General features: G+C 67.1%; 2 protein-coding genes and 1 pseudogene across 2 annotated transcripts; 2 read left to right on the plus strand and 1 right to left on the minus strand.

The window, feature by feature from the left end:
- Positions 1–815: 815 nt before the first annotated feature.
- On the plus strand, positions 816–3,330 carry MYG1 (MYG1 exonuclease). The gene is made up of 7 exons (XM_050984312.1): positions 816–1,010; positions 1,390–1,502; positions 1,579–1,738; positions 1,947–2,096; positions 2,268–2,390; positions 2,632–2,813; positions 2,893–3,330. Exons 1-7 carry the CDS (start codon positions 831–833, stop codon positions 3,071–3,073), a joined length of 1,089 nt encoding a protein of 362 aa, XP_050840269.1. The 5' UTR covers positions 816–830; the 3' UTR covers positions 3,074–3,330.
- LOC127060762 (uncharacterized) lies at positions 3,120–9,515 on the plus strand (annotated as a pseudogene).
- Positions 5,007–9,848, minus strand: AAAS (aladin WD repeat nucleoporin). The gene is made up of 6 exons (XM_050984313.1): positions 9,528–9,848; positions 8,443–8,536; positions 7,422–7,489; positions 7,254–7,335; positions 5,794–5,878; positions 5,007–5,240 (listed from the first exon to the last, which is right to left on the minus strand). Exons 2-6 carry the CDS (start codon positions 8,529–8,531, stop codon positions 5,106–5,108), a joined length of 459 nt encoding a protein of 152 aa, XP_050840270.1. The 5' UTR covers positions 8,532–8,536; positions 9,528–9,848; the 3' UTR covers positions 5,007–5,105.
- Positions 9,849–10,664: the final 816 nt, after the last annotated feature.

The raw sequence follows: 10,664 nt of genomic DNA on the forward strand, positions 1-10,664 counted from the left end.
CCGTCCATCCATCTGTGTGTCCATCCCGGGGCCCGTGCAGGGCCGTGTATGTCAGTCCTGGAGGTGTCCGTCTGTCCCTGTCCCTCTGTCCCTGTGTGTCCATCCTGGGGCCTGTGCAGGGCTGTGTGTGCCAGTCCTGGAGGTGTCCGTCTGTCCCTGTCCCTCTGTCCCTGTGTGTCCACCCCGGGGCCTGTGCAGGGCTGTGTGTGCCAGTCCCGGAGGTGTCCGTCTGTCCCTGTCCCTCTGTCCCTGTGTGTCCACCCCGGGGCCCGTGCAGGGCCGTGTGTGCCAGTCCCGGAGGTGTCCGTCTGTCCCTGTCCTCTGTCCCTGTGTGTCCATCCCGGGGCCCGTGCAGGGCCGTGTGTGCCAGTCCTGGAGGTGTCCGTCGGTCCCTGTCCTCTGTCCCTGTGTGTCCATCCTGGGGCCGGCGGGCCGTGTGTGCCAGTCCCGGAGGTGTCCGTCTGTCCCTGTCCCTCTGTCCCTGTGTGTCCACCCGGGGCCTGTGCAGGGCCGTGTGTGTCAGTCCCGGAGGTGTCCGTCTGTCCCTGTCCCTCTGTCCCTGTGTGTCCATCCCGGGGCCCGTGCAGGGTCGTGTGTGCCAGTCCTGGAGGTGTCCGTCTGTCCCTGTCCCTCTGTCCCGGTCCCGCCCGCCAGAGGGCGCGCGCCACCCCAAACCGCCGCCTTGGCCCCGCCCCCTGCGCGCGCGCACTCGCGCGGGGCGGAGCTGATCCCGCACAAGCGCGGGACAAAATTGGCGGGAAGCGCTTCCGGTAATTGGGGCGTGGCCCTGTGGGGGCGTGGCCCTGTGGGGGCGTGGCCTCGCCGCCGCCATGCGCGGTTCCGCGCGCGCCGCCCGGCTCGTGGTCATGGCTGCCATCGGTACCGGCACCGGCACCGGGCACAAGCGGCCGCACCCCGAGCCCGCCGCCCGCATCGGCACCCACGACGGCACCTTCCACTGCGACGAGGCGCTGGCGTGTTTCCTGCTGCGCCTCCTGCCCCGCTACCGGGTACGGCACCGGCAGCGCGCCCGGGCCATGGACCGGACGGGGGCACCGTGCGGTGCCGGGTCCCGGGGTCTTCCTGCGGGTCGCTCCTCTCTGAGTCCTGTGTGGGGGCACTTGAGCCCAACCAGCGGCCGCTCTTTTGTCCCCGGTGCCACCTGAGCGTCCCCGTTGTGTCCCCGGTCCTTCCTCGGGGTCCCCGGTGCCACCTGAGCGTCCCCGTTGTGTCCCCAGTCCTTCCCGGAGGTCCCCGGTGCCACCTGGGGGCCCCCCTTATCTTCCCCGCCCCCTCCTCAGGGTCCCTCCCCGGTGTCCCTCGTCACCCGGAGCCGCTCCCGGGGGTCCCCGGTGGCCCCGGGGACCCTCACCGCGGTGTCCCCTGCAGGACGCGGAGATCGTGCGGACGCGGGACCCGCAGCGCTTGGCCGGCTGCGACGTGGTGGTGGATGTGGGGGGCGAGTACGACCCGGGGCGGCACCGCTACGACCACCACCAGAGGTGAGACCCCCGGAGAGACCCCGCCGGGGACAGCGGCGGCCCCGGGGCTGCCCGGGGTGACCGCGTGGCCCCGCAGGTCCTTCGCGGAGTCCATGCGGAGCCTGCGGCCGGACAAGCCCTGGAGCACGAAGCTGAGCAGCGCCGGGCTCGTCTATTGCCACTTCGGGGCGCAGATCCTGGCGGGGCTGCTGGGGCAGCCCGAGGACGGGCCCGTGGTCGCAGCGCTCTATGACAAGGTGACACGGGTGGCAGGGGGGCTGTCACCCTGCCGGGGTGACGGTTCTGCCCGGGGCTTGTCCTCGGTGGGGAAAGGGGAGGGGTGTGGGGCAGTTGTGCCTCCGGCCAGGCTTTGCTCTGCTGTCCCCTCTCTGTCCCTGCCGTTCCCCCTGTCCTCCCTTGCTGTCCCCTCACTGCCCCTCATGTCTCTGTCCCCACTGTCCCCAGCTGTACGAGAACTTTGTGGAGGAGATCGATGCCATGGACAACGGGATCGCGCCGGCGGCGGGGGAGCAGCGCTACGCACTGAGCACCACCCTGAGCGCCCGCGTGGGGCACCTGAACCCCCGCTGGAACGACCCCGACCAGGACACCGAGGTGGGGACAGCCCCTGGGGACACCCTGCTTGGGGACAGCCCCTGGGGACAGCCCCTGGGGACACCCTGCTCAGGGACACCCTGCTCAGGGACAGCCCCTGGGGACACCCTGCTCGGGGACAACCCCTGGGGACACCCTGCTTGAGGACACTGCTGACCCCCGTGTCCCCAGGCAGGGTTCAGGAGGGCCATGGAGCTGGTGGGCACCGAGTTCCTGGAGCGTTTGGATTTCTACCACCGGGCCTGGCTGCCGGCGCGGGCGCTGGTGGAAGAGGCCGTGCGGCGCCGCCTCGAGGTAACGCCCAGCTGGCCAGGAGGAATCTGGGATTTGGGGGGAGAATCTGGGATTTTGGGAGAAAATTTGGGATTTTGGGGGAGAATTTGGTGCGTGGGGAGGTCAAATCCCTTTGGTAGAAACCTCCCGGGAGTGCCCCTGTGCCCCATATCCTGCACGGGCCCTGCGCCCTGCAGGAGGGCACGGAGCCCAGGGTGGTCCCGGGAGCCACCCCCGTGTCCCCAGCGTGTCCCCCCCGCAGGTGGACGCCAGCGGGCAGATCCTGGAGCTGTCGCAGGGTGGCTGTCCCTGGAAGGAGCACCTGTTCCAGCTGGAGCGGGAGCTGGCCCTGCCCCGGCCGCTGCTGCTCGTGCTCTTCCCGGACCGGGGCGGGCAGTGGCGGGTGCAGAGCGTCCCCGCAGCCCCCCACAGCTTCCAGAGCCGGTGAGACCCCTCCCCTGGCCCTGCCACCGCCCCCGCCGTGGGTCGGGGTCACTCTCAAGCCCCGTGTCCCCCTCCCCAGGCTCCCCCTGCCCGAGGCCTGGCGGGGGCTGCGGGACGAGGCGCTGTCCGAGCTGGCTGGAATCGCCGGCTGCGTCTTCGTCCACGCCAGCGGCTTCATCGGGGGCAACCGGACCCGGGAGGGGGCCCTGGAGATGGCCCGGAGGGCGCTGGAGCTCGGGGGGGGCACAGAGAGTGCGTGAGCCCCCTCCCCACCGGGGTCACCCCAGAAGGGAGCCCCTGGCCCAGCATGGGGACCGTTCCCACCTGGATCTTGGATTCCCCGAGGGATCTGCTGTGCTGGGGGGGCTGCAGCCCCTCCCGGGGGTCTCAGAGCACCCACCCCCCGTGCTGGATGGGTGCCAGCGCAGCCAGGGACGTTTTGGCTCCATTTTCTGGGAGTTTCACCCCGTTCCTGTCGGCACTGCCAGCACCAGTAAAAACCAGTGCGTGCCCAGTGGATTGGCTGTCTGAGGGGTCCCGGGGGGGCTGCGTGTGACACTGGGGGGGGTGGGTGTGACTCCAGGACAGCTGCGACCTCCCCCAACACGGGGACAGCAATCGCTGCCCCCCCCGGGTGGCACCACCGCGATCCTGCGTGTCACCAACGCCGTGTCACCCTCCCCCCTGCGTGTCACCAGCACGGTGTCACCAGCACCGCGAGGGGGGGTCACGGTGTCCCCTCCCTCTGCCCTCACTCCGGGGCCATGCTGGCGGCCGCGCTGCCCCTGCTGCTGCTGCTGGCGCTGCCCCAGCACCCCCGCGGCCGTTCCCGGTGCCCCGGGGAGGCTCCGGTGCCGGTGCCACCCAGCGGCCACAACGAGACGCTGAGCAGGGCCGCGGGGACAGCGCGGACCCCCGATGTGGCCGCGCTGGTGGCCCTGGGGGGGTGGCTGGGCTTGGTCCTGCTCGGCGTGGGCCGGTTCGTGCGGCGGAGCCGGGAGCAGACGCGGCTGCACCTGCAGTACCTGCGGGCCCTGCCCTGCCCTGCGCGGCGGCACCGGGACGAGGAAGAGGAGGAGGAGGAGGAGGAGCTGCTCAGCGGCGGCACCGGGAGCCAACCGGGCAGGCCCGGGGGGTGAAGCCCCCAGACTGGCCCCAGCAGCTGCGGTGGGTTTGGAGCCCCCCCCTGGATCCCCCCCGGCCATAGGAAGGGGCTGGATGCTCTGGTGGGGGGGGAGGAGGGGTCTCCCCTTGCTCTGGGGAGGATTTGGGGGGTCCTGGGGCTGTTGGGGCGGGGGGAGCAGTGACCCTGAGCTCTCCCTGCCAGCGCAGTGTAATGCTGGGATTAAGGGTCGGTAATCCCGGGATTAAGGGTCGGTAATCCCGGGATTTCCCTGCTCCACCCCCAGCAGCAGCAGCAGCGTTCATCCCCTCCGGGGGGGCCCGGCTGCTGCCCCCACCCTGCGGGGCCCGGGGGGCTCACCTGGGGCAGCACCTTGGGACCCCCGGAGGGTTTGGTTCATTCTGGGGGTTTGGTGTGGCCAAAGTCTGTCCCAAACCCCTTCAGGCATCACCTGTGCCCAAAACGGGGCTGTTTGACCCCAAAAAAGCAGCCCTGGCCCAGGGGCTGCGGTGGGGTCACACCTGCAGCTTCTGGGAGTTCACCCCAAGCTCCTTCTGAGCCCAAAATCAGCTCTGGAGCCCCCAGAACCCCTCCAGACCCACAGGACTTCCCAAATTCCCTCCCAAAAATCCTCCAGTCCCATCAGGGTCAGGAAAGGACGAGAGGGAGGGAAAATCCACCTTTAATTGGGGCAGGATCAGCCCTGCCAGACCCCGAGCAGGCCTGGGGGGCACCTGGAGGGAGAGGAGACCCTGGGGTGCCCAGGAAGACTCTGGGGTGCCCGAGGAGACCCTGGGATGTCTGAGGAGGTTCTGGGGTGCCCAGGGAGACCCTGGGGTGCCCAGGAGGCTCTGGGGTGCCCGAGGAGACCCTGGGGTGCCCAGGGAGACCCTGGGGTGTCTGAGGAGACCCCAGGGTGCCTGAGGAGGACATGGGGTGCCCAAGGAGGCCCTGGGGTGCCCAAGGAGGACATGGGGTGCCCAAGGAGGCCCTGGGGTGCCCAGGGAGGCCTTGGGGTGTCTAAGGAGTCTCTGGGGTGCCGGGAGGACATGAGGTGCCTGAGGAGACCTGGGGTGCCCAGGGAGACTCTGGGGTGCCCGAGGAGGCCCTGGGGTGCCCAAGGAAGCCCCAAGGTGCCCAGGGAGGACATGAGGTGCCCTGGGAGCCTGTCAGAGCTCGGAGAAGAGCGGCTGCTCCCGGACGCTGCCCAGCACGGGCGCGGGGCTGCGGCCGGGGCTGCCGCGGGGCTCCAGGGCGCTGACGAAGAAGAAGGGGATGTGGGAGATCCTCCCCGAGGACCAGCACTGCAGGGGACAGGGCAGGGGCAGGGATCAGCCTCCGAACGGCCCAGAAATGGGGAAAACCCTCTGGGGTGGAGCCCAGCCTGACCTGACTGTCAGGGAATGGATGAGGTTCCCCCTGAGGCTCCTTCTCTCCAGGCTGAGCCCCTTCCCCACCTCCCCCAGCCCCCCCGGAGCTCCAGGCCCTTCCCCAGCTCCGTTCCCTTCTCTGGACACGCCTCAGATCCCAAAATCCTCCCTAAATTGGGAGATCCAGACCTGGACACAGCACTGGAGGTGTGGCCATGGGGAGAAACAGAGCCCTGCTCTTGCTGGCCACACCAGCCCTGGGCCAGGCCAGGATCCCACCAGACTTTTGGGCCACCTGGGCACACCTGGCTCATGCCCAGCACTGCCCCTCAGTCCCTCCGGGCCCCTTCTCAGGGAGCAGGGAAGGTGCCTTGGCCTGGTTAAACCTCCTCTCCTCGGAGCCCCCCACGGCTCACCCCGATCCCTGCCCCCTTCCCAGTGCCACCAGTGTCCCCTGGCACTGGGAGTGCCCCGGGGAGGGACTCACCACGGTCAGGAGGGCGCCCTGAGGGAAGCAGGGGTGGAAGGAGATGAGCTGGGGCCGGGCACCGCGCTCGCCCCGCACGAAGCCGCTGTGGGGTGGGGGAACAGGCAGGGTTATGGGGGGGGACAGCCCTAACCAGGGGTCTGGGGGGGGGAACAGCCCTAACCAGGGGTCTGGGGGTGTTTGGGGGGGGGGGAACAGCCCTAACCAGGGGTCTGGGGGTGTTTGGGGGGGGGACAGCCCTAACCAGGGGTCTGAGGGTGTTTGGGGGGGGGACAGCCCTAACCAGGGAGCTGGGGGGGGAACAGCCCTAACCAGGGGTCTGGGGGTGTTTGGGGGTGTTTGGGGGGGGAACAGCCCTAACCAGGGGTCTGGGGGGGTCTGGGGGTGTTTGGGGGGGGAACAGCCCTAACCAGGGGTCTGGGGGGGTCTGGGGTGGGGGAACAGGCAGGGTTATGGGGGGGGGACAGCCCTAACCAGGGGTCTGGGGGCGGAAACAGAACCTAACCAGGGAGCTGGGGGGGTCTGGGGGGGGAAACAGCCCTAACCAGGGGTCTGGGGGGGAACAGCACCTAACCAAGGGTCTGGGGGTGTCTGGGGGGATGCACTGGGAAAGGACAACCCAAAGCCAAGGGGGTGAGGTGGGGAACCCAATGAACCCAAACCCCCCTGCAATGAACCCAAACTCACCCAAAACCTGCTCTAACAAACCCAAATCCATCCCAATAAACCCAAACCCACCCAAAACCCCCTTGCAATGAGCCCAAACCCACCCAAAACCCCCTTGCAATGAACCCAAACCCACCCAGACCCATCCCAATGAACCAAACCCACCCAAATTGAACCCAAACCCCCCTGCAATGAACCCAAACCCACCCAAACCCATCCCAATGAACCAAACCAACCCAAATTGAACCCAAACCCATCCCAATGAACCAAACTCACCCAAATTGAACCCAAACCCACCCAAAACCATCCCAACGAACCCAAACCCCCTGCAATGAACCCAAACGCACCCAAAACCATCCCAATGAACCCAAACCCACCCAAAACCATCCCAACGAACCCAAACCCACCCAAAACCATCCCAACGAACCCAAACCCCCTGCAATGAACCCAAACGCCCCCAAACCCATCCCAATGAACCCAAACCCACCCAAAACCATCCCAACGAACCCAAACGCCCCCAAACCCCCTGCAATGAACCCAAACCCACCCAAACCCCTTATAACAAACCCAAACCCATCCCAATGAGCCCAAATCCATCCCAATGAGCCCAAATCCATCCCAATGAGCCCAAACCCACCCAAAACCCCCTGCAATGAACCTAAACCCACCCAAATTGAACCCAAAACCCCTGCAATGAGCCCAAACCTCCCCAAACCCATCCCAATGAACCCAAACCCACCCAAATGAACCCAAACCCCCTGCAATGAGCCCAAACCCCCCGAGCCCCCACGCACCAGGGCAGCAGCTCGAAGACGGGGCTGTTGCGGGTGCGGAACACGGCCACGGCCGGCTGGCTGCCCGCGCACTCGGGGGGTCCTGCGGGGGCACAGCAGCACCTGGGCTCTCCCTTGTCCCCCCTGTCCCTTCTGTGGGGCAGCAGCAGGGAATGGGGCAGGACTGACCTCTGAGGATCACCGCCAGCCTCTCCCCAGTGGGGTCCCACACCATGGAGTGAACCTCTCCTCCGATCCTGCAATGGCACAATCCCCAAAATTACAGGGCAGAGACCCCCTGGGTGTGCCCAGCAGGGAGGGGGGGCTGCCAGGAGGAGCAGGGACCCCCCCTCAATCTGCAAGGCACAATCCCAAATTAAGGGCAGAGACCCCCTGGGTGTGCCCAGCAGGGAGGGGGGGCTGCCAGGAGGAGCAGGGACCCCCCCCTCCAATCCTGCAATGGCACAATCCCCAAAATTACAGGGCAGAGACCCCCTGGGTGTGCCCAGCGAGGGGGGGCTGCCAGGAGGAGCAGGGACCCCCCCCCCGTGCCCCGGAACCACCTCCTCGATCCAATGGCACAATCCCCAAAATTAACAGGGCAGAGACCCCTGGATGTGCCCAGCAGGGAGGGGGGGCTGCCAGGAGGAGCAGGGACCCCCCCCCCTCCGATCCTGCAATGGCACAATCCCCAAAATTACAGGGCAGAGACCCCCTGGGTGTGCCCAGCAGCCAGGAGGGGCTGCCAGGAGGAGCAGGGACCCCCCCCCTCCAATCCTGCAATGGCACAATCCCCAAAATTACAGGGCAGAGACCCCCTGGGTGTGCCCAGCAGTGAGGGGGGGCTGCCAGGAGGAGCAGGGACCCCCCCCCTCCAATCCTGCAATGGCACAATCCCCAAAATGATGGGGCAGAGACCCCCTGGGTGTGCCCAGCAGCGAGGAGGGGCTGCCAGGAGGAGCAGGGACCCCCCCCCCTCCCCGCAATCCTAGCAATGGCACAATCCCCAAAATTACAGGGCAGAGACCCCTGGGTGTGCCCAGCAGGAGGGGGGGCTGCCAGGAGAGCAGGGACCCCCCCCCCTCCATCCTGCAATGGCACAATCCCCAAAATTACAGGGCAGAGACCCCCTGGGTGTGCCCAGCAGTGAGGGGGGGCTGCCAGGAGGAGCAGGGACCCCCCACCCCCCGTGCCCCCCAGGCAGACCCACCTCTCCTCCCCATAGAGGGTCTCGAAGGTGGTCTCGGCCAGGTCTGCCACGATCGAGGCCGTCTTGGAGCCTCCCACTGTCCCCTGCATCTCCCCTGCAAGGGGACAAAGCCACCCTCCATCAATCCCTGACTCCCCAGCTGATCCTTCACCCATTCCTTCCTCAGAGCAGCTGTGCTGGCGTCCCAGGAGTGGCAGGGATGGAGGACAAGGGACAGCAAACACCAGGACCCCCAAGCTGGCTCTGGAGCCACTGGAGTGTCCCTGAAATCCATTCAAGACTCCAAAGCTGTGACCAGGAGCAACGTGAGGGATGGAAAACCTGAATAATGCCAGAGATTCCGTGCCTGGGGACCTCAGAGCAGCCCCTGTGTGTGCCAGAGCTGGGCGCAGTTGGGGACCCTCTCCCAGCCCCTGTGTGTGCCAGAGCTGGGGGCAGTTGGGGACCCTCTCCCAGCCCTGTGTGTGCCAGAGCTGAGGGGCAGGTGGGGACCCTCTCCCAGCCCCTGTGTGTGCCAGAGCTGGGGGGCAGTTGGGGACCCCAGAGCAGCCCCTGTGTGTGCCAGAGCTGGGGGGCAGGTGGGGACCCCAGAGCAGCCCCTGTGTGTGCCAGAGCTGGGGGCAGGTTGGGGACCCTCTCCCAGCCCCTGTGTGTGCCAGAGCTGGGGGCAGTTGGGGACCCTCTCCCAGCCCCTGTGTGTGCCAGAGCTGGGGGGCAGTTGGGGACCCTCTCCCAGCCCCTGTGTGTGCCAGAGCTGGGGGGCAGTTGGGGACCCTCTCCCAGCTCCTGTGTGTGCCAGAGCTGGGGGCAGTTGGGGACCCTCTCCCAGCCCTGTGTGTGCCAGAGCTGGGGGCAGTTGGGGACCCTCTCCCAGCCCCTGTGTGTGCCAGCTCTGGGGGCAGTTGGGGACCCTCTCCCAGCCCCTGTGTGTGCCAGAGCTGGGGGGCAGGTGGGGACCCCAGAGCAGCCCCTGTGTGTGCCAGAGCTGGGGGCAGGTGGGGACCCTCTCCCAGCCCCTGTGTGTGCCAGCTGCAGTTGGGGACCCTCTCCCAGCCCCTGGGCAGCTCCAGGAGGGACAGACTCACCCCGGTACTCGGAGAAGGACAAGGAGTAGATGACGGACTCGCCCAGCACGGTGAAGAGCAGGCGGCTGCCATCGGGGCTCCAGCAGCCTGTCTGTGGGACAGTGCCACCCTGTCACCCTGTCTGTGGGACAGTGCCACCCCTGCCTCTGGGACAGTGTCACCCTATCACCCTGTCTGTGGGACAGTGCCACCCTGTCACCCTGTCTGTGGGACAGTGCCACCCCTGCCTCTGGGACAGTGTCACCCTGTCACCCTGTCTGTGGGACAGTGCCACCCTGTCACCTTGTGGGACAGTGCCACCCTGTCTGTGGGACAGTGCCACCCTGTCACCCTGTCTGGGACAGTGCCACCCTGTCACCTTGTGGGACAGTGCCACCCTGCCTGGGACAGTGCCACCCTGTCACCTTGTGGGACAGTGCCACCCCTGCCTCTGGGACAGTGTCACCCTATCACCTTGTGGGACAGTGCCACCCTGTCACCCTGTCTGTGGGACAGTGCCACCCCTGCCTCTGGGACAGTGTCACCCTATCACCCTGTCTGTGGGACAGTCACCCTGTCACCAGGACAGTCCTCCTTTCACCCTGCCTGTGGGACAGTGCCACCCCTGCCTCTGAGACAGTGTCACCCCTGTCACCCTGCCCATGGGACAGTCAAGTCACCCTGTGGGACAGTGTCACCCTGTCACCCTGTCTGCATGACAGTCACCCTGTCACCTTGTGGTACAGTCACCCTGTCACCCAGTCACCCTGCCCATGGGACAGCCACCCCGTCTGTGGGACAGTGTCACCCTGTGGGACACTGTCACCCTGTCTGTGGGACAGTGCCACCCTGTGAGACAATGCCACCCTGTCACCCTGCCTGTGGGACAGTCACCCTGTCACCCTGCCCATGGGACAGTGCCACCCTGTCACCTTGCCTGTGGGACAGTGCCACCCTGTGAGACAATGTCACCCTGTCTGTGGGACAGTGTCACCCTGTGGGACAGTGCCACCCTGTCACCCTGTCTGTGGGACAGTGTCACCCTGTGAGACAATGCCACCCGGTCACCCTGCCTGTGGGACAGTCACCCTGTCACCCTGCCCGTGGGACAGTGCCACCCTATCACCCTGCCCGTGGGACAGTGCCACCCTATCACCC

This window comes from Serinus canaria, chromosome 25 (assembly GCF_022539315.1).
Source record: "Serinus canaria isolate serCan28SL12 chromosome 25, serCan2020, whole genome shotgun sequence".
Taxonomy (NCBI): Eukaryota; Metazoa; Chordata; class Aves; order Passeriformes; family Fringillidae; genus Serinus; species Serinus canaria.

Bases quoted from the DNA above. Each gene is read 5' to 3' on its own strand.
- MYG1 (XM_050984312.1), top strand. From the start codon at position 831: ATGCGCGGTTCCGCGCGCGCCGCCCGGCTCGTGGTCATGGCTGCCATC. The intron at 2,097-2,267 runs GTGGGGACAGCC...CCGTGTCCCCAG, and splicing joins ACCCCGACCAGGACACCGAG to GCAGGGTTCAGGAGGGCCAT. The intron at 2,391-2,631 runs GTAACGCCCAGC...TCCCCCCCGCAG, and splicing joins CCGTGCGGCGCCGCCTCGAG to GTGGACGCCAGCGGGCAGAT.
- AAAS (XM_050984313.1), bottom strand. From the start codon at position 8,531: ATGCAGGGGACAGTGGGAGGCTCCAAGACGGCCTCGATCGTGGCAGAC. The intron at 5,879-7,253 runs GTGCGTGGGGGC...CCCACCCCACAG, and splicing joins GTCTTCGAGCTGCTGCCCTG to CGGCTTCGTGCGGGGCGAGC. The intron at 5,241-5,793 runs GTGAGTCCCTCC...TGTCCCCTGCAG, and splicing joins AGGGCGCCCTCCTGACCGTG to TGCTGGTCCTCGGGGAGGAT.